The sequence below is a fragment of the Hypanus sabinus genome, chromosome 9 (genome assembly GCF_030144855.1).
Source record: "Hypanus sabinus isolate sHypSab1 chromosome 9, sHypSab1.hap1, whole genome shotgun sequence".
NCBI lineage: Eukaryota > Metazoa > Chordata > Chondrichthyes > Myliobatiformes > Dasyatidae > Hypanus > Hypanus sabinus.
The window spans coordinates 123,116,677-123,135,071 of record NC_082714.1 but is presented as its reverse complement, the minus strand read 5'-3'; the positions used below and the strand labels follow the sequence as shown (position 1 = coordinate 123,135,071).

The 18,395-nt window shown below is 36.3% G+C and overlaps 2 protein-coding genes across 9 annotated transcripts in view; one reads left to right on the top strand and one right to left on the bottom strand.

The window, feature by feature from the left end:
- The window catches only part of LOC132399767 (circumsporozoite protein-like), a 38,369-nt gene extending 33,930 nt beyond the window's left edge, over positions 1-4,439 (top strand). For 2 of the 4 annotated variants that reach the window (XM_059980498.1, XM_059980496.1), the window contains 2 exons: positions 1,423-1,554; positions 1,855-4,439. In XM_059980498.1, coding sequence (XP_059836481.1) covers positions 1,423-1,554; positions 1,855-1,971 — 249 coding nt within the window. In that variant the 3' untranslated portion in view covers positions 1,972-4,439. Of the gene's footprint in view, position 1; positions 133-1,422; positions 1,555-1,854 lie in introns of those variants that run through there. The other 2 variants (XM_059980497.1, XM_059980500.1) reach the window with 2 other exon arrangements.
- An 8,913-nt stretch (positions 4,440-13,352) lies between these two features.
- Positions 13,353-18,395, bottom strand: part of adnpb (activity-dependent neuroprotector homeobox b) — a 34,275-nt gene continuing 29,232 nt past the window's right edge. For all 5 annotated transcript variants that reach the window (XM_059980490.1, XM_059980493.1, XM_059980492.1 and 2 more), the window contains exon 6: positions 13,353-18,025. In XM_059980490.1, the coding sequence (XP_059836473.1) occupies positions 14,342-18,025 (3,684 nt within the window). In that variant the 3' untranslated portion in view covers positions 13,353-14,341. The remainder of the gene's footprint in view (positions 18,026-18,395) is intronic.

Below are 18,395 nucleotides of genomic sequence, written 5' to 3'. Positions count from 1 at the left end.
GTGTCTGAGGTTTCAAACTTTAAGTGTCCAACAATAATTCACCAGCATTGATGGATTCCAGTTGCTTTGGTATCTTTTCTCCATGACCGCAATGTCCTGGTTTCACCATGCTCGTCACGAACAGCACCAAGTTTTGCAGGGAAGACGTCTAAATGAGAGTGCAGAAAATGAATCTTTAGTGACATGTTGCATTTCATGGTTTTATATGCTTTCAACCAGCTGCATATAGTTTGGTGCTGAGTAGATGCCAAGAGAAATTTCAACAACTTCCTTGAATGCCTTCCATGTAATTTCTCTGGCTCCACTAGAAAGTCTTCAAATTGCCTGTCATTGATGACCTGTTTGATTTGTAGACCAATAAAAATGCTTTCCTTAATCTTGGCATCAGTTATTTTGGGAAGCATCTGTCTCAGATATCAAAATCCTTCATAGAAATTTGTGCCTGGTGATAGCAAATTCCATCCTTACAGTCCTGAACCCAATAATTATTACTAAAATCTGTCCTGCCATGCAGCAGCTACACTGCCCAAGCATGCCTGGACAAGATAGGACACTTACCAGCTTACATTGTAGGGAACATTTTAATTGACTTGAATTATGAATTAAAATAATAAACATAAGTTTATTAAACGTGCATGATAGAGAAATTTCATGGTGATTTTCATTATCAGTAGCCCAAAATTTGTAAGATACACCTGAAGGTATTCAGGAAGCAAAATCTTTGTTGTCCAATGTAATTATTTGTAATCTCATGTCATTCCATGGTAACCCTTTACCCCTTATTTATCAGTTATCCAACTACCTTAAAAATATTCAATATCTGCTTCCATTTGCATTGGAAAGAAGTTTGAAAGACTAACCTCAGAAAACATTGTCTTTTCTTCAATAAATGACTTCTGATTCTCAAATAGAAACATGCCATATTTGTAAAGTTCAGCCATATGTCTCTCTTCAGGCCTCCAGTGAATATAAGCTCAGCCTGTCCACCTTTCTCCAAGACAGCTTGCCCATTCCACGTATTAGTTTGGCAAACCTTCCAGGCTTGTTCCTGCGGATTCTTGAAAATGATCAGTGTGAAGAGCATGTTTCCTTTTGTGGAGTAATTATAACCAAGAAGTGGAAACTGTTTAAAAATAAAGCCCCATCCAGTTTAAAACAAAGGCATTTATTTCTGAAGGTGGCAATTTAGACAAACTTCTAGCAGTAGCTAACTTTATGTCTGCAAGCCCATAAATTGGGTATAATCCTTTGTTATGCTTAATTGGTTTATACCTTCTTCTGTTCTGATTATTTTGCATTGATAGGATTTACTTTAACTCTGAAATCAAAAGCAACATTAAAGCCAGATACAGCTTTTAGGTGAATATTATTAGATTCTTAGCCTTAAATGTTTTACAGTACCCACAAGTTTATCTTTGTCAGATTTTTGTGAAGATGGTTGAACAGAGTGCAGCTATGCTGGAGGAACAAGTGATTCAGGCAGAAAAAGACTGTGGCAGCGTGTCTCGGGGTGTTTGCAGATTCCTCCATTCAATCAATGCACCGTTTTTGAATGTAAGTAAAAGCACAAAGCCATACATAAACCATGAAAATTTTATTTATAAATTTGTTTAACAGTTCAGTTGCTCAGTCACCTGTTCACTATCAACATGTTTTAAGGGAAAATATCTTTGGTTCATTTGGACTTTTTTCTGGGGGTGGGATAAATCGGTGGTAACTGACTAATCCCAGAATAGTTTTGTGGTAAATACAATAGAAGTCTGCACAGTGCATTAGCTTCTATAACGGAAGAAACATTCCATGCATTACAGTTGACATTTTGTCCAAACTTTAACATGATTTTTCCTCTTCTAGAAGAAACGTAACTGTATCAGCCAGCAGAATTTGGCATATGAGCTACCCAACCTATACCGAACTGAAGCCTGTTTTCCTGCAAATCACAACAGGACATTCTTTAAACAAAACGAGTGAGGGTAATTTTGTTCCTCTTGCCCAAGAGGAAACTATTTACATTAACGTGAAGAACCTGGCATGACTGCAAGTTTTGTACAGTTTCTGTCATTAAGTTCCACTTGGACAAAGGCTGTAAAATGCTTCATTGCAACTGTGGAGATATCCTACAAACCAACTCAAAGTACAAAGGGATTTGCATGAAGAAACTCTAGGATTGTGTTACTTGTAGGTTATTAATGAAATAATACAGGTTGAGTAGCCCTGATCCGAAATTCCAAAATGTTATTGAGACGTGATTTCACAAATACAAAATTCCATAAACGCTGGGAAATTTCCTAAGCGATACGGAGCTCTCTACGCACCAGACAGTACTGAGAAGTGATCTAACTTCTGTTCATTACATATGTAAATGATAAAATAGAAAAAAACAGCATAAAGCGAAAAATGAAGATCTTGATTGTGTCTTGAAAGAGTGGATTTATCAGCTTTGGAGTGAATGTATGTTGATCATGAAACAAAGCTTTATCTTAATGAACTGAAAATTGAAGGTAATTGTGAATACTCAGCAGTCAGGTTGCAGAAATTTATGAAAAGGCATGGCATTTTATTTTTAAAGATTTGAGGTAAAAGTGTCTACATCACAAGGCAGAGAAATTAATGAATTTGCCAAGATTGTCACTGATGAAAACCTTGATAATGCTGAACAGGTGTATTAGTACATATGTGTAATGCACAAGTGTAAGACAAAGACTGCTTACCAGTGGCATATAAATTCAGAGTTGGAAATGATGGCGATCCCAAACTATTTCATTATATATTCCAAAATCTTAAATATTTCCAGCCCTAAACATTTTGGATAAGGGGTACTCAATCTGTAATGCCTGGAGTTGCAGCTCCACCAACGCACTAAAATCTCACAGCTGTACCATGGCCAAGGCAACTTAACATTATGCTTTTTGGCACACTACTTCCCTTGTGATAATTCAATGAACAGTTAATCATATTATGAAAGTGAATCTAAATTTGCGGCATGTGTACCTTCATGTCGTAGGTCTTAAAAGCCACACTGGTTTTCAAATCTATGTTTAAGTACCAAGTACTGATCTAATATTCATTTGTCTTGATTATTTCATGCTTATGAATACTGCACTTTTCCTGTCATGGGAAATTGGGCATTTTATCTGCTAGAAAAAGGTCAACTGCCATTTTTCGCATCCAAAAATACACTTCCTGTTATAGGATGTAAAACTTACAATGCCCTGAGTTTTAAAATCAACATAGGAATAGAGTAGAAGAAATAAAATGCTTAAGATATTGTGGATATTAAAAAGGACGAGTAAGTGACTCATTTTGCGCAAACTTTCAAACCAAGACTAGACACTTTTAGTACCAATTCTCCAATGTTTTCTATCTTCGACAAGGCATTAATAGGAACAGTTTTACATCATGGAAACACTGCATTTGAATTATCTGTTAAAGCACACTTCCTGTCAACTGTACATACAATTCTTGCCCAGCAGTACAGACATACAGAAAGCAGCTTTTTTTCTGTGAAGTGAAGCACCCATAGGCAGTTGCATTTGGCAAGTTGTATTTCTATTGATAAATGATACATACAATCTAACCAAGCACAATGGAAATTTTAAAAAATGGATACATATAAAAAGGAGAGTGAAAAATGCACAATGCTACATTTGCATAAATTCAGCCTCCCAGGTAAACTTCAGTAAGTCATAGAACAGTATAGCACACAAGGACCCCTTCAGCCCATCTAGTGAGAACTGAACTATAATTATGCCTTGACCCGTCGACCTGCACCCAGACCATAGTCCTTCATGTACTTATACAAATATTGCTTAACTGTTGAAATTGAACCTGTAACCACCTCTTCTGTTGGCAGCTTATTCCACTCTCACCACCGTTCCCCTTAAACATTTCACCTTTCATCCTTAACCCAGTTCTAGTATGAATTAGAGCACCAGTTTATTAAACTTTGAACACTTGTCAGATTGAAATTGCCACTTCTATGAATTCAGAACAGCTTATTACTCAAAATGTTTACAGACTTTGAAGGTAATTTGTTTTCTACATAGTTTTGCAGAGCAAACTTTTTTGCTAGCTCTGAATTAGACTGGGTGAGAGATATGTTACTTTGCAAACTGGCTGTTTGTGAAATGTTAACTACATTTGCATAAAAATTAATAGAACAATTATTTTATGTAATAGCAACAAGTGGTGAGAGTAAAAGTAACTACAAGTTGTATTTTTGTAATTCATTCCAAATTGCCTCTTATTCTTCTCATTTGCTATTATCAATCCAGCATAACCAATGTCATTCACTAGTTTGTAATAACTGTAAATTTGGCATTTCTCTTTACACTGATGTATTTTTAGTTTTTAAATTATTAGCTGTCAATTAAATTGAAAAATTTACTTTTAAAGATGCATCAAGATTTACCTACATTAAAATGATATAATTAATGATATATTAGTGTGTTGGTACTCATCTATTGCAGCTGTTACTTGAAAACTGCTCGAAGGTACTGAAAGATTCATTCTGGATACTGGATTTTGTGCAGCTTTTTTAATACTTTGTGGTACTTCATTTCATCTGAAAGACTATTATTGCATTTACTAAAAACAAATTGATTTATTATGTTTTTTTTTACAGTGACTCCAGTTATTTAGAATACTAGTGCAGTGTTAATTTACTACATTTGTCTTGTAGCTGTGCATGGATTTCTAACTAGCATAAACTAAGATGTTTGGCCTATGTATCAGTCACATACCAACAGGATGTTTATACATATTTTTTTAAAAAATATATAATATATCCAACTACAGCCAATTTAAAGTTTCCCCAATTTTAGTTTTTATCAAGTGTCCTTGCAAACATCAAAATAATTCATACAAGATTAGACTCCACATGCATTCATATTAAAGAGAATTCTGATCACATACGAACTTGAATTTTTCTCCTGTAATTTATAGCAGAGAATTAAGAATTTATATTGGCTTTAGGTTTTGTTTCAAACAATGCCACCAAATTAAAACTACTTGATTCACATTAATTACTTACCACAATGGCCTAATGGCCAACTTCAAAAGATGTGTTTTTAACAAGCACTGTCATGTAGTGACTTAATAAGAATCTTTACAGCTAACATCAGTTCTAGTCCAGCTATCATGATATTCAAGTGTCAAACTGACTATTTCAATGTTGATATAAAATTATCAATGTTTAATGGATTCCTATACATCATATTTGAACTGGCACCAATTAGAACCATTTAGAATTGGAAATGTTCAACGAAACTTTTTGAAAGTTAACTTTTCAGATAAATATTCCTTTGGCTATGAAAGGTTAACCTTTGATTAAAAAATGGGACTGTAATCCAACTATTAGCTTTTATCTCAAGATAGCAGTTTCAAAATCAACCCCCCCCCCCCCCCAATAAAGCAGCACAAGATGCACTGAGAAGATTTTCAGTCTCAGCATTCCTGGTTAACTAAAGATACAGAAAATTATGCCCTATTAGATTGGTGTATCCAGTATGAGCCATTAGGTTGAGATAAGACTTGCCTGACTTCTGTGTTTTCATGCCATCACTACACAATTCCTTGACTGGAGGAGAGACTGCAATAAAAGATTATTCAATTGTACAAAATTGCTAAGATAAAACATTCTATAACACTTAGCCCATCTTATATGCAGTTATTCATCTTGTTCTTCAATGCAGAGTTTCTTTTGGAATAATATGTACTCAAGCACATTTGGTGATGCTTGCTGGTCGGCAAATTGCACGGTATGAGCTGTGATACTTTTAGATCAACCTTTAAGTGTCTTTTAATTCATCAAAATTTAATTTTCAATTGCAATTACTGATCATCATTGTGTAATTGCCAAATCAAAAAGTTTTTTTTATCTTACTGCAAATTATTTCAACTGCACTTGCATGTTGAAGTGTTGATCATTTTGCTGCATACTTTAGTAACAGCTCAAGAATGACACACTGAAGCACACTATGAAAGGACTGGAGTTTTTTCTAGGACTTTGATATTGAATTACCAAAGCAAGCATGCCAATTCAGAATGTATTTAAAGCTATTAAATATCCATCAAATTAGCAAACAGTAGCATTTACAACTAGATTCTGATTTTCTTCACTAATCTCTGACTCACCATTAAAAAGCATATTTTAATCATTGATATTTCTAATACCTTAAAATTCAGCTGTGTCACTCATTAATTGCATTAAACTAAATACTTTTGCCATATGATTTTGCATCCATTCAATTGTATATTACTACAAGGTTATTTTCTGATAAAAGAGGTGTATAAAGAATTGGTTAATGCAGGAACAATTGTACTCACAAGGGGAAAAGTGAGATAGTTGAAAGAAAACTTCAGAGCTTGAAGTTTGGAACAGGTTGCTTGCATTTTCAGAAACAATAAATGTTAACATGACACAGGTTTTATTTTTTTTGAGGTGAGATCCAAGTGTCAAGGAAACATGCCTTGATAAACAATATATAAAGAATAGGATAAAGCCATACATTTTGAAAGATGAAACTGAAGAGCAGCATTAAGAAATCAAATTTGTAGGTAATTAAGGTTGAATGAAAATTCAAGCAGCATATTAGCCAAAGGCATTAAGTATATTTTTAAAGGAACTCTGAGGCAAGTTATTATTTTGCTTCAAATTACAAATGATCTGATTGAGCTGTGAAAAAGGTTGAATGTTTATCGCAAGGAAATTGAGCTTCTGCTAATGAAGACAGCTTTAGATAATTAGCTTCCAGATAATCAGCAATCTTTCAGTATCTTACTGTCTTTTAACATTAAGGTAGGGGAGCAAAACTGCATCAAAGCATATGAACCCTGCGCATGAAATGTTTGTTCCTCTCCATCAAGGAAAGAAGCTACACAGCATCTGCAATACCATCATTCAAAAAAGGCATCAGGCTGATCAACATCTCCACCTATTAAGCCATTTTACCAACCACCAATGTATCATTTCTTGTCAGTCACCTTATGTGCCAGTGTATGTATATAGGCTACTCTTAACTATTCATATTTATCGTATTTTCATGTATTTATTTATGCTGATTGTCTTTTATGTTGAGTCAGATCCAGAGCAACAATAATTTTGTTCCCCTTCAGACTTGTGTACTGAAGAATGTAAAAAAAAAACAATCTTGAAACAGTTACACTGATGAGAAAGAAATCAAGAGCATATCTAGGACTCCAGAGTTATGATCAGGGTTTGAATATTTGTCCCTTGACATATGTATCTAGCTAGAATTGAATGTATAACAGAACAATGAACGTAAATTTGAAATGCAAGTCAATATACATACATCTCCACTATAACGCCATGTTTAATGCTAACAGATCCAGAACAATGATATACAAATTAGAGGGGGGGGGGGAGGAGTTGTACAGGTTATTATGGGTAATTTTTTTATATATTATATATATAAAATGGAAAAGTACATTACTAAGGGACAGCAAATAGATCATTATGATTTTGGATGAATCAGTTGTTACGAAGGATAAAATAAGCTTGCAAAAAGACTTACGTAGTTTCAGTGAAGTTTGTCAAAGGATACAGCAGGATACGGATCAGTTATTGGGCAGAAAAATGACAAATAAAGTTTAATCCCGGCAAATGTAAAAGGAACACAAATACACAATGGCTGGATAAACCATTGAAGCACTGAAGTACAAAAGTATCTTGGGGTCCCAGTCTCCAGCTCCCTGAAAGTGACAAGTTGGGAAAAAATGGCAAATGTGCTGGGGCATCCTCATTAAGGACTCTCACCATCCGCCTTTTCATCATTATGTTTAGGAAGGTGGTTTGTTGTTCAGTTGCAGTTTTGTCTGACTCTTCATAACCTCATGGACCATAGGGTTTTCATGACAAGATATGGAAATAGATTGCCAGGCCTTTCTTCTGTGCAGATGCTGCCCAGGTTGGGACCTGGTTGAGTTTGAACTCAGAACCATCTACTGTGAAGTCCAGTGCTGATGCTACACCAACACCAGCCAGCTGGGGAGGTAGTACAGGAGCCTAAAGACCCACACTCAAAATGTTTCCCACCATATTTTTGTAAAGTCCACTAACAGTACCTCACTATTTCTCTTTTGCACCATTTAGTTTTTGTAACTTACCAGTAATTTTTACTACAGGTGTCACCCACTTTACGCCACTTCACTTTTACAAAAGACCTACGTTAGTAATCTGTTTTAGCATTACAGAGGATTTTTGCTTTTACAAAAATTTTTCTAATCTAAATTAATGATTCTTCGCTTTACTCCATTTCCGCTTAAAGGTTTCATAGGAACCTTTGTGGGGGGGGCACCTATACCACAAATTTCAATGACATATGTCATTTATAAGACTGACTCTTGATAGGCTCAGGTTACAGTTTTATAAAAATTTGGAGTACTGCATGCTGTTCTTGTTACCTTTAGAGGAATGCTTTGGGGAGGATTCATAAGAGGTTTATCAAAATGATGCCTGCATTAGAGGATACACACTATAAATAGAGGTTACCATTTAGTAGGTTAATTGCCCGTTGTAAATCTTGCCATGATTAGGTTAGCATTAAATTGGGGGGGATCGTTGGGCAGCACAGCTCAAAAGGTCAGAAAGGCCTATTCCGCACAGTATCCCTATGGATAAAAAAAATGCTGAGTAGACAGCTGATAATAGATCATAAAATTAAAGAGAATAGACCAGGTAAAAACAACTAGAATATTTTCCCCCTCAGATTAGAAAATTTAAAATACAATTGGGCTAAAAGTGAGGGTAAGTATACAGGGATGTTCAGCGCAAGTTAAAAAAAAAATACAGTGAGCATTAAGTGCCTGGAATATGCTGCCAAGGGTGACTGTAGAAGCAAATTCAAGAGGTGTTCAGATGGGTACAAGAATATCCAGGGAATGGATATGGTTCATGTACAGGCAGAAAGAAAATTGCATATTTGTGAGATATGATCTCCCATGGAAACAACACACAAGCGAATCAGCGCCAAGCTTTCCACCATATACATTTATCTAATCCCTCAAAATCCCCCCTGCCCCAGTAATTTGCTTATCACTAGACTTTAATTCCCAGGTTTTTCTCTCTCATCATCTGGCACCTCACCTGTAGCTAATAGTGATGCATAATCCAGAGAATGAGAAGGTTAACATTTGAGAAGCATTTGCAGGCTCTGGGACTGTAGTCACTGCAGTTTAGAAGAATGAGTGGAGAAATCACATTGAATGTTGAATAAAGACCTAGCTAGAGTGGACATGTTGAGTTTGTAGCCTATAGTGGGGGAGTTTGGGACTAGAGGGCACAGCCTAGAATCAAAGGTCTTTACAACAGAGACAAGTTTTGGCTGTGGAGGTCAAGTCATTGGGTATACTTGAAGTGGAGTTCAACAGGTTCTTAATTAGCAAGGGGGTCAAAAGTTATGGGAAGAAGGCTCTAATGGGGTTGACAGGGATAATAAAGGCTCGGTGGCCAAATCACCTAACTCTGCTCCTATGTTATATGGTCTTTTGATTTAACATCATAGACTGAAGGCCCTTCCCTGTGCTGTAAAGTTCTGAGGTTTTACAGGGAGATACAAAGAGATGTAATCAAAACTAAGACCAGCACGCAAGTTATTAGGAAATATGCAAAAGGTAACCAAGACTTTTAAACCTCAGTACTATTATTTGCAGTTGTTGGTGTAGTTTAGTGGTGAAGACAAGTTATCTCTGGAGCAACGATGAGCTGTATGAGCCGAGTCAAGCAGTATCTGCACAAGGAAAGGAACTGTTTTCATTTCCAGAGGGATTAGTAACCACATCCAACCATCTTGGTAAAACGTACTGGATAGCTCACTTCACAGGAACCCACCAGGATGGAAGAGGATATCCAAAGTTTCAGCCTAACACTTTATCCCAAATTCAGTCACCTTCACTACTGCCATAATTCCAATCACATATTCCTATTAGTATTTATTATTCTTAATACACCACACCCATTGAAATCAAGTAACAAACATCACATGGGAGCATAATTAATACAGAGCTTTTCATTGGGACTATAGGCATGACTTCCAATAAGAGCTACTTCTGAGCATTTACACAAATGATCATAGTTCTTGTATCCTTATCCTGATAGCCATGGGGAAAAGTAGGCAGAATCATTATCTGAGTCCCATGTCCAACCATATCTTCCATGTTGCAGGTGTTGAGAAATACAAAAGATTTCATCAGGCACTAAAATATGAATCTTTGAAATCTGGACATGTTGCTGATATTGCCTCCTGGAAATTGTTTTGAATTCTGCTCCTTCTGCATTATTGTCAACCCGTGATCCTCATTCCCTGTGCCCAAGAACATGCATCCATGCCGGCAAATACAAGGCTAGCTGTTTGATCAGACATAAAAAATATTTTGGAAGCACCAAATGGTTATACTTAATACCAAAGGACGCAAAGGACAACCAACTGATATATAGTGGGATGAAATTATTTTTTAGAAATCAGGAATGTTTCCAAATCTAGCAATTAAAAACAATTCTTTAGTTCTGATGAGTTGACATTTGTCTGAAAAGATATAATGCCTTCTGAGAAAATATTAAATAGATTGGGCTTACATTCCAGAAAATAAATGCATAGATGACAACCTTGTAACACCTAGTTTCTAAGATGGTTAGATAAGTAGATGCCACATGACGTTTACCTGCTATGGGAAGTTAGCACTCACGGTTATAGTCTCACCACACGGCAGAGTAAAAAAAAATTCTTCTCACCAATCTCTTTGAATTTGAGTCATGGAAGCTCAGTAGACTTAATAACTTTGGAAAATGGTATGGAGGACTGAACAGGAAAATTATGTCAAGGCCAATATATAATATGCACAACAGAATGACTAATCTATTTTTGGTTTGTGATTATGGATGACATAACTTGATAAAAGTTTGCCTCTTATACTACAATATATGCAGTATTTCAGTTTATTGCCACAACTGGGGAATAGGGCTTTTGAATGTCCAAGATTTGAATAACTGATAAAAATCAGCCAGTTCAAATACCCTTTCCCCTCAGATACTAGAGCAGCTATACAAAGCTTTGGGGTTTATTCTATGCATTCAGGACCATTTCCATGGTTAAAGTTGATTAGGTACAGTATTTTCATCTTAATTTCAGTGTTCTTATGAATTCAGTGACATTAACACACACAAACACAAACTCTGGCCAGTGTTCATACAATTTGACTGCCACTAACTAAACCATCTCAAAAGACTGAGGAGCTTCAACTGTGAATAATACCAAAGATAGAAATTCCACTTTCAATTTCAGTAATTTTATAAAAATGGTAGAACCAAACACAAAATCAAGCTTTAGCTCCAGGGCTACTATGCTAAATAGAACCATTTGCAAGCCTGTAAGGAATTTCAAAAAAAAATTGAGATTTTTAAAAAACTGATCCTGGTATAATATCCTTTGCTATAGCTAATTAAAATGTCAAAATATTACAAAGAAATTGATGTACTTTATATTCAATTTTTGACCTCAGTTCTTTGTACTTATTACAGCAAAAGGAGTTGGATTGCAACACCAAACCAAGATATAATTTTTTAAAGATTCTCATTGCAGTCTGCCCTATGGCTGACTTCCAGAATAATTTAAACCTATTATAGGTAGCAGTTCAGGCAATGCTTTACAGTACTAGATTGGTGTTCAATTCCTGTCTGTAAGTACTTTGTACATTCTCCGCATGGCTGCATGGGTTTGCTTTGAGTGTTCCAGTTTCTCCCTCACTTTCCAAAGCCATACAAGTTAGGATTATTAAGTAGTGAGAATGCTACATTGGTGTAAGCAACAATTGCAGGCTGCCCAGCACAGACATAAATGATGCATTTCACTGTATGTTTAGATGTACATGTGACAAATAAAGCTTTTTGTAAAGTTATGTAAGCATGTTACATACTGCCTAGCATTCTAAGAAATCATTTCAGAAACATCCTCAATTATATATTTAGTGCACACTCAAGCCTCTCACATCCATAATGATTCTTTGCAATTAGACCTATTCCTTGATGTTAATAAAAATAGATCTGGAACTACAATTTTTAAGTCAGAAGATAATATGTTAGCAATTGAGCTTAAAGAGACTTTGATACTAGCAATTATACCGATTCTATCCTCCAAAGCAGTCAGCCAACATTAAAGGTGCAACATTCTAAATAGCATTGTTCATGATTAGAAAATGATGTTTACAAATGTATTATCAAAACATACAAAAAAACCATAAAATACACCATTTAATTTCTTTTTTACTAAATTGTTTATAAAGAGAGAAACCCCCATATTATCAGTTAGGAAGTAGTCCCAAAAACCAGCATATCCATCAAGTGCAGTCTGCATTAACATTTTTTTCCATAAGTATTTTTAAGCCTCGACTACTGACCTAGCAACTTCAGCTTTCAATACTGTAGCTGGGAATTTAAATTGCTATGGTTAAACAAATCTTTCTGAATTACTAATGAAATTGAAACCAAACCCACTTAGGTAAAGAAAGTAGTCTAAGAAGAAATTTAGATAAATACCAATACAACTAGGACACCAAGCTATGCAGCTCAAGGACAGATAAGTATGAGCAGTAAATGCTACCATGACAGCAGTACACATCTTTACCAGGAATAATATTAGTCCATAAGTAAGGTTGCTTAAATTCTGAATTTTGTCAGGATTCTTCTTCAAACTTTCCCTTGCAAAAACTTGTTCATAAACAAGAATAGTTCGGCAAAGAAACAACCTGGTTTCTGTTAAATTGAAAGGGTTATCTGAAACTAAATTGCTTTTACAGTTTCAATAACACAAAACAAAAATGCATATCAATATCTTAGTAAAACCTGAAAAAAAAGTGGAATCCAGACTCCTAATCTGACTTGAGTTAAGGTGTTATCTTCAAAACTGAAGTACAAATTAATGTATTAACATTTATCCATGCATGTAATCCAACTTTACAGAGATTTACAAAACCACTGGATTACTGAATCATTACAACTAATTAGTCATGAAGAAACTACCCAAGCAATTAAAGCTCACAGCATGTACTCTGAATGTACAAACACTAAATTTATAAAACATAACCAGTGTTGCAGTAATTCAAGTTGCACCCTGACCAAAAACAAAAATTTCTGCTGAATATTTATAGCTCAAAATGATTACAAAACATATCTATTTGTGAACTTACAAAACAGCCTGTATTTAAGGTTTAAGTTTAAAATATTGTTGAATTTCATTAAATGGTCTTTAATCTGATATAAGGACTGCATTTTATTTAAAACTATCCACTATGTTAAATACATAATGTAAAAATGCATGTAAATATCATACACAATAGAGTACGATAAAGCATTTTATTTTCCATAAGTGTAAATGAAAAGTACAAAGGAAAATAAAGATCACAAAAATGAAATTTACTACACAGACACTATTACATAGATGATACAATGTATACAAACACCATAATGGTGTTTTTATCCCTAACATATAACCTTGAAATAGGCAAAACTAGGCATTTCTAAATATTTGCCATGTTTTACCCAATTCACCATGTGCGCTGATCCAAACACAAATCAGTCAAATCAGCATATTATGAATTTCATTCCTAGTTCTGTAAGTAATTTAGGCTGAAGGGAGACTTTAAAAATGCATTAACATTTGAAATGCCAGTAACCATCAATATTGGAGCAAAGGATACATTAAACAGCAATTTGCCATATTACAGTAAGGCCAGTTATTATGTTCAGTAAGCTACTGGCCAAATGCTACCAAAGTTGTATAAGGATATGTGCAATAAAAACTAGTTTTATAATAATGTTGACAGACACTACAGCACAACCTCCTTCAAGCAGTTATCAAGTGAACTAAATGCTGCATTTATTTGACAGCAGGGGCACTAAAAAAAGGTGAATCATACAGTAAATCTAGAACAAGTACACAAGACCTATACGATAAGCTTCACTTAGAATGGCTCTAAAACTGTAGAAATATACATTCCAGCTACGCAGACTGAGTAAATGAATATAACAAACTTAAAGGTCTTATTGAAATCTATAGTACAGTACACTGTTAACCAGTAAGTACATGTTGGCCTTTCACTACCATAGGTAAATGAGAAAACATTTAGAAAGTAAATTACAATGCCACTTTTGTACAACTGTAAAGCAACCTGAGGGCAAAATGCAACAAAACCAGTTGCATTTTACTGCCCCCCAACCCCCATCTGTAATTCTGTACCTTTGAATAGTCCTTCAGATTTTATACACTGGCTTTTTTCATTTTCAGATACTGCACACAATTCACAGCAAAGCTCCAAAATAAGTCAAACTTTATGCAGGTTGACTACTTAACCCAACACCCGATGAGGATCCACAAACAGGTTCTGCCACATTATCAGAAAGACCATCATTTGACTGATCAAGGAGCTGATCAAGCTCCTCACCTTCACTATCTGCTGTGTTACCTTGCCATTCTAACAATGGATTAGACAAACTTTCATTTTCTGGCGAAACGTTTTTCCACTCAGGCCGTTCTTTGGCCCACTTTTCTCCTTCATTTTGGAACTGTGCTCCACCCCATTCACGTGGCCCCCCTCCCCAACTTTGCTCATCGTTTTCCAATGCAGCTTTTGTTTCAGAGGTCCGAGGGGGCTCTTCCTCCTCTTCACTTTGGGATACATCATCTGTCCATGGTCGTTTGATCCAAAATTCTTGCTTCAGCTCAGATGAAACATCTTCTTGATCAGATGCTTGTGGAGATACAAGTCCATCCTCAGCTGGTGAACCAGCTTCTTTGCATTCAGAAAGATCTTCCGAATCTTCACTTTCTGATTCCTTATCTTTTGATTCAGAAGATTGTTCGGGATACTCTTCATCCATGTTTGAAACATCATCCTTCAACCCCAATGATGCATTTTCTGTAAATGCAGGCTTTCGAAATTCATTATTTAAATCTTCAGGAACCATTTCAGAAGTTTCTTCCCTACTCTGCAAACCACTCATTTCACTTGATGACAAATCTTCACCACCACAAGTATTTGAAGCATTTTCCTCTATATTGTCTGGACTCATATTTGAAGGGCTTGCTTCTGCCATGTCAGCACTCATATTAGATGGGCTCTCCTCTACCATCTCTGCACTCATACTTGAAGGGCTTTTCTCCACCATCTGGGAACTCAAATCCAAAGCATTTCCCTCCACCATATCAGAACTTACATTTGAAGGACTTTCTGCCACCATCTCAGAACTCATATTTGAAGGACTTTCTTCTACCATCTCAGTGCTCTTGATTGAAGGACTCTCCTCCACCATCTGAGCACTCAAATCCAATGGTGTACCCTCCACCACTGCAGAGCTGGTGTTTGTAGGTCTCTCATCCACCTGAGTGCTCAAGTCTAAAGCATTGCCCTCCAGGCTTTCTGAACGCAGGTTCATAGCTCTTCCTTTCATCTTTCCCAAGTTTGGATTAGAATTTTCCTCCATCTGGGAGCTCAAATCTAAAATAGTTCCCTCTGTTTTTTCTGACCCCAGACTTAAACCTCTTCTCCCTTTCTCCAGTTTCTGATTTACTTTTTCCATGCTTGGCTTTAAAGTAGCAGGTTCCTTACCATCTATTTCTTTGTTATTTAGCATATTCCAAGTAGGCCCAAAGTCCATGTTATGCTTTACTTTTCGCATCTCCATCATGTTAAATCCAAGCAGTACCTTGGGCCTGAACTTCTCACAATCTCGAACACATTTCTTCCTCTTATTGCTGAAGTGGGAAGCAATATCCGATTTCCATAACCATAAGCCAGCTGCCAACTTCTCAATTTCTCTTCTGCTTGGGTAAGGTTGCTTGTTAAAATAGTTTGTAAGGAACATTTTTCTGGCCTCATAGGACTCATCCTCATACCCCTTGGGATCGATAGCTAAAACTACAGGCTCCTCTGGTTTATCCTCTCCCAAGGTAAAGCTCTGAACAGTTTCCTCACCATCCAATTTCCTTTTTTTCATTAAAGCAAAGTCCCCATACTCATACTCATATTCTCGCTTCATGGGCATTACACTTGGTGAATGAGTTACCTTAGCATGAGCAAGACTTCGATCCTGACCATTTTGTGCTTTTCCAACACCTCTACAGTGCACCAAATGCAATGTTATGGTAGAGGCTGTCATGTTACTTGTGTAGACTCCCAAACAATGAATGCATTTATAGGTAAGCTTTTTTTCCACTGGATGAATTGTTTGTATCACTTGATGTCGTTCCCTCAAGTGGTGTGCCAAAGCATCAGATATTGGGCCCTTCAAAATAGAGAAGCACAAAGGACAAAGGGTTTTGCCAACATCATTTTTATAAGGTAATTGAGTTTGAGAAATAGAATTCAAATCTGGCTTTATTTTAGATTTCACTTGTGGTTTTGGCTGCTGCAGTTGCCCTTCTGGCTTTCTAAAAGCCATGTTCTGATTCTGGGATCGATAATTTGTATTCTCCACAGAGGCACTCTCAGAGGTACTGTATGTAGTAACATGAAGCTGTATATTACTGCGACTACCTTTCTGTGTAGACAAATCAAAAGTTAATGTTGATTCAGTCTTGGGTCCCACTTCTTCATCAATATGAAGGATTCTTACATGTTCAGCCATCTTTTCAACATCATTGAAAGTGGACCGGCAGTAAGGACATGAGAGTCCATGTATAAGCATATGGTTAAGCAGCGTTTCACTAGGTAAGTAACGGTTACAGTAGAGACATTTGCTTGTGAAGCTATTGATCTTCTGAATGTAATTAGCTACAGCCTGGATCTTTTCAGCTTTATGCTCTTTCTCAAAGTGTATGCTATATACACTTTCTGGGAAAAGCTCATTACACATTGTACAGATCTTCCACTTCTGAGCAGCAGACCCAGCTAATGCAGGACTCTGGCTAGCAGAATTACTCAAGCCTGTTGGTGAAGCTAATGACTTTACCGCTGAAGTAGATAATCCTTGCATCCTTTGTGCTTGAGAAATACTGAACTGTGACTGTTTCATTGGTAATTGACTGGATCCGCTGTTCCCAGTCAAGCTACCCGCCTGAACGTTATATTGCATCTGAGATGGCCGCCTCTGTTCACCAGCACCAACTCCATATTGACGCCCATTGCCACCAGAGATTAGTTGTTTTACCGTTTGTGATCGTTGCTGAAGAGGAACTGGTAAACCACCTGGCAGTGGGAGCCTCATTTGTTGACCCAAAGGATAGTTATGTGCCATTGATGAAACAGCATATTTTGGTGGCAGACGACCACTACCTGACATAAGATTAACAGCAGAATTCTGTGCGTTTTTGGACATGGATACACGATTCATATTCTGCTGCATTGAAGTTTTCACACTCTGATAATTTCCAGCAGCTAAAGCCTTGTCGTGTGGCTTTGGTGCTATCAGCATCAAGGGTTTTGATCTTGGAACAACCACATTCGTATGCCCTATCATTGCCGTTACTTGGTATCCTATTCGTTCATGGTCTTCAATAACATGCTGAACCAAGGCTTCATAAGTTTTGGGTATGAAGAGACAACGTTTACAGTGCACAGTCCCATCCTCTCTTCCGTTAGTGGCAGAAAACGTTCCATTCACTGACTTGTCTCCTGTTCTTGCCACATAAGGAGCTGCCACATGCTGAAAATGTTCTCTGTAAATATGTTTCCGGACAACATCATAAAGTGGATCTCGGTAAGTACACTTCTTACAGTAATAAACTGCTTGTTCCACGCTATCAGCATGTTTCAGTTTAAGATTGCTATCCTGCTTTGACTTTTCATGATGTGCATTCTTGCCTCCACTAGGTACTTTCCAGAGAGGGACATGAAATATCTTGATATGAGTTTCCAGGGTCTTTCTGTCAGCATTGTACGGGCAATAAGGGCAATTAATAAGTATTTTGTTTTCAAAATCTTCACTATGAACATTTCTGAAGTGGCTTTTGTAGGCAGAAAAAAATTTGGATGCAAATGGACAAGCGCTGCAACAAAATGGCTTTGTACGATAATCCTGAAAAAGAGAAAAAAAAGTGGGTTAATTGTTCAGCTATTTTGCAATAAAAGGCAATCTAAGCTTACCTATGAATTAAATATAAATAACAGTAGGGTACTGCATAATTTATCCAATATTATTATACATATGACAAGTTTTATTTTTAAATGTAATGCCAGAATCTACTCCAAATCAATTATGTAGCATTCTATTTAGCCATGGCATAGTTTTACTAACTACACTACAGTAGTAACATACTATTTTCAAATTTACAAGCTGGCTGATTCTCCAGTCAACGAGAAGGCTGGAGGCATTTTTATCAACTGCATTTAATCACAATTCACATCTAGAGAGGAATATTGATTTGTAACTATACTGCATTCTTCAA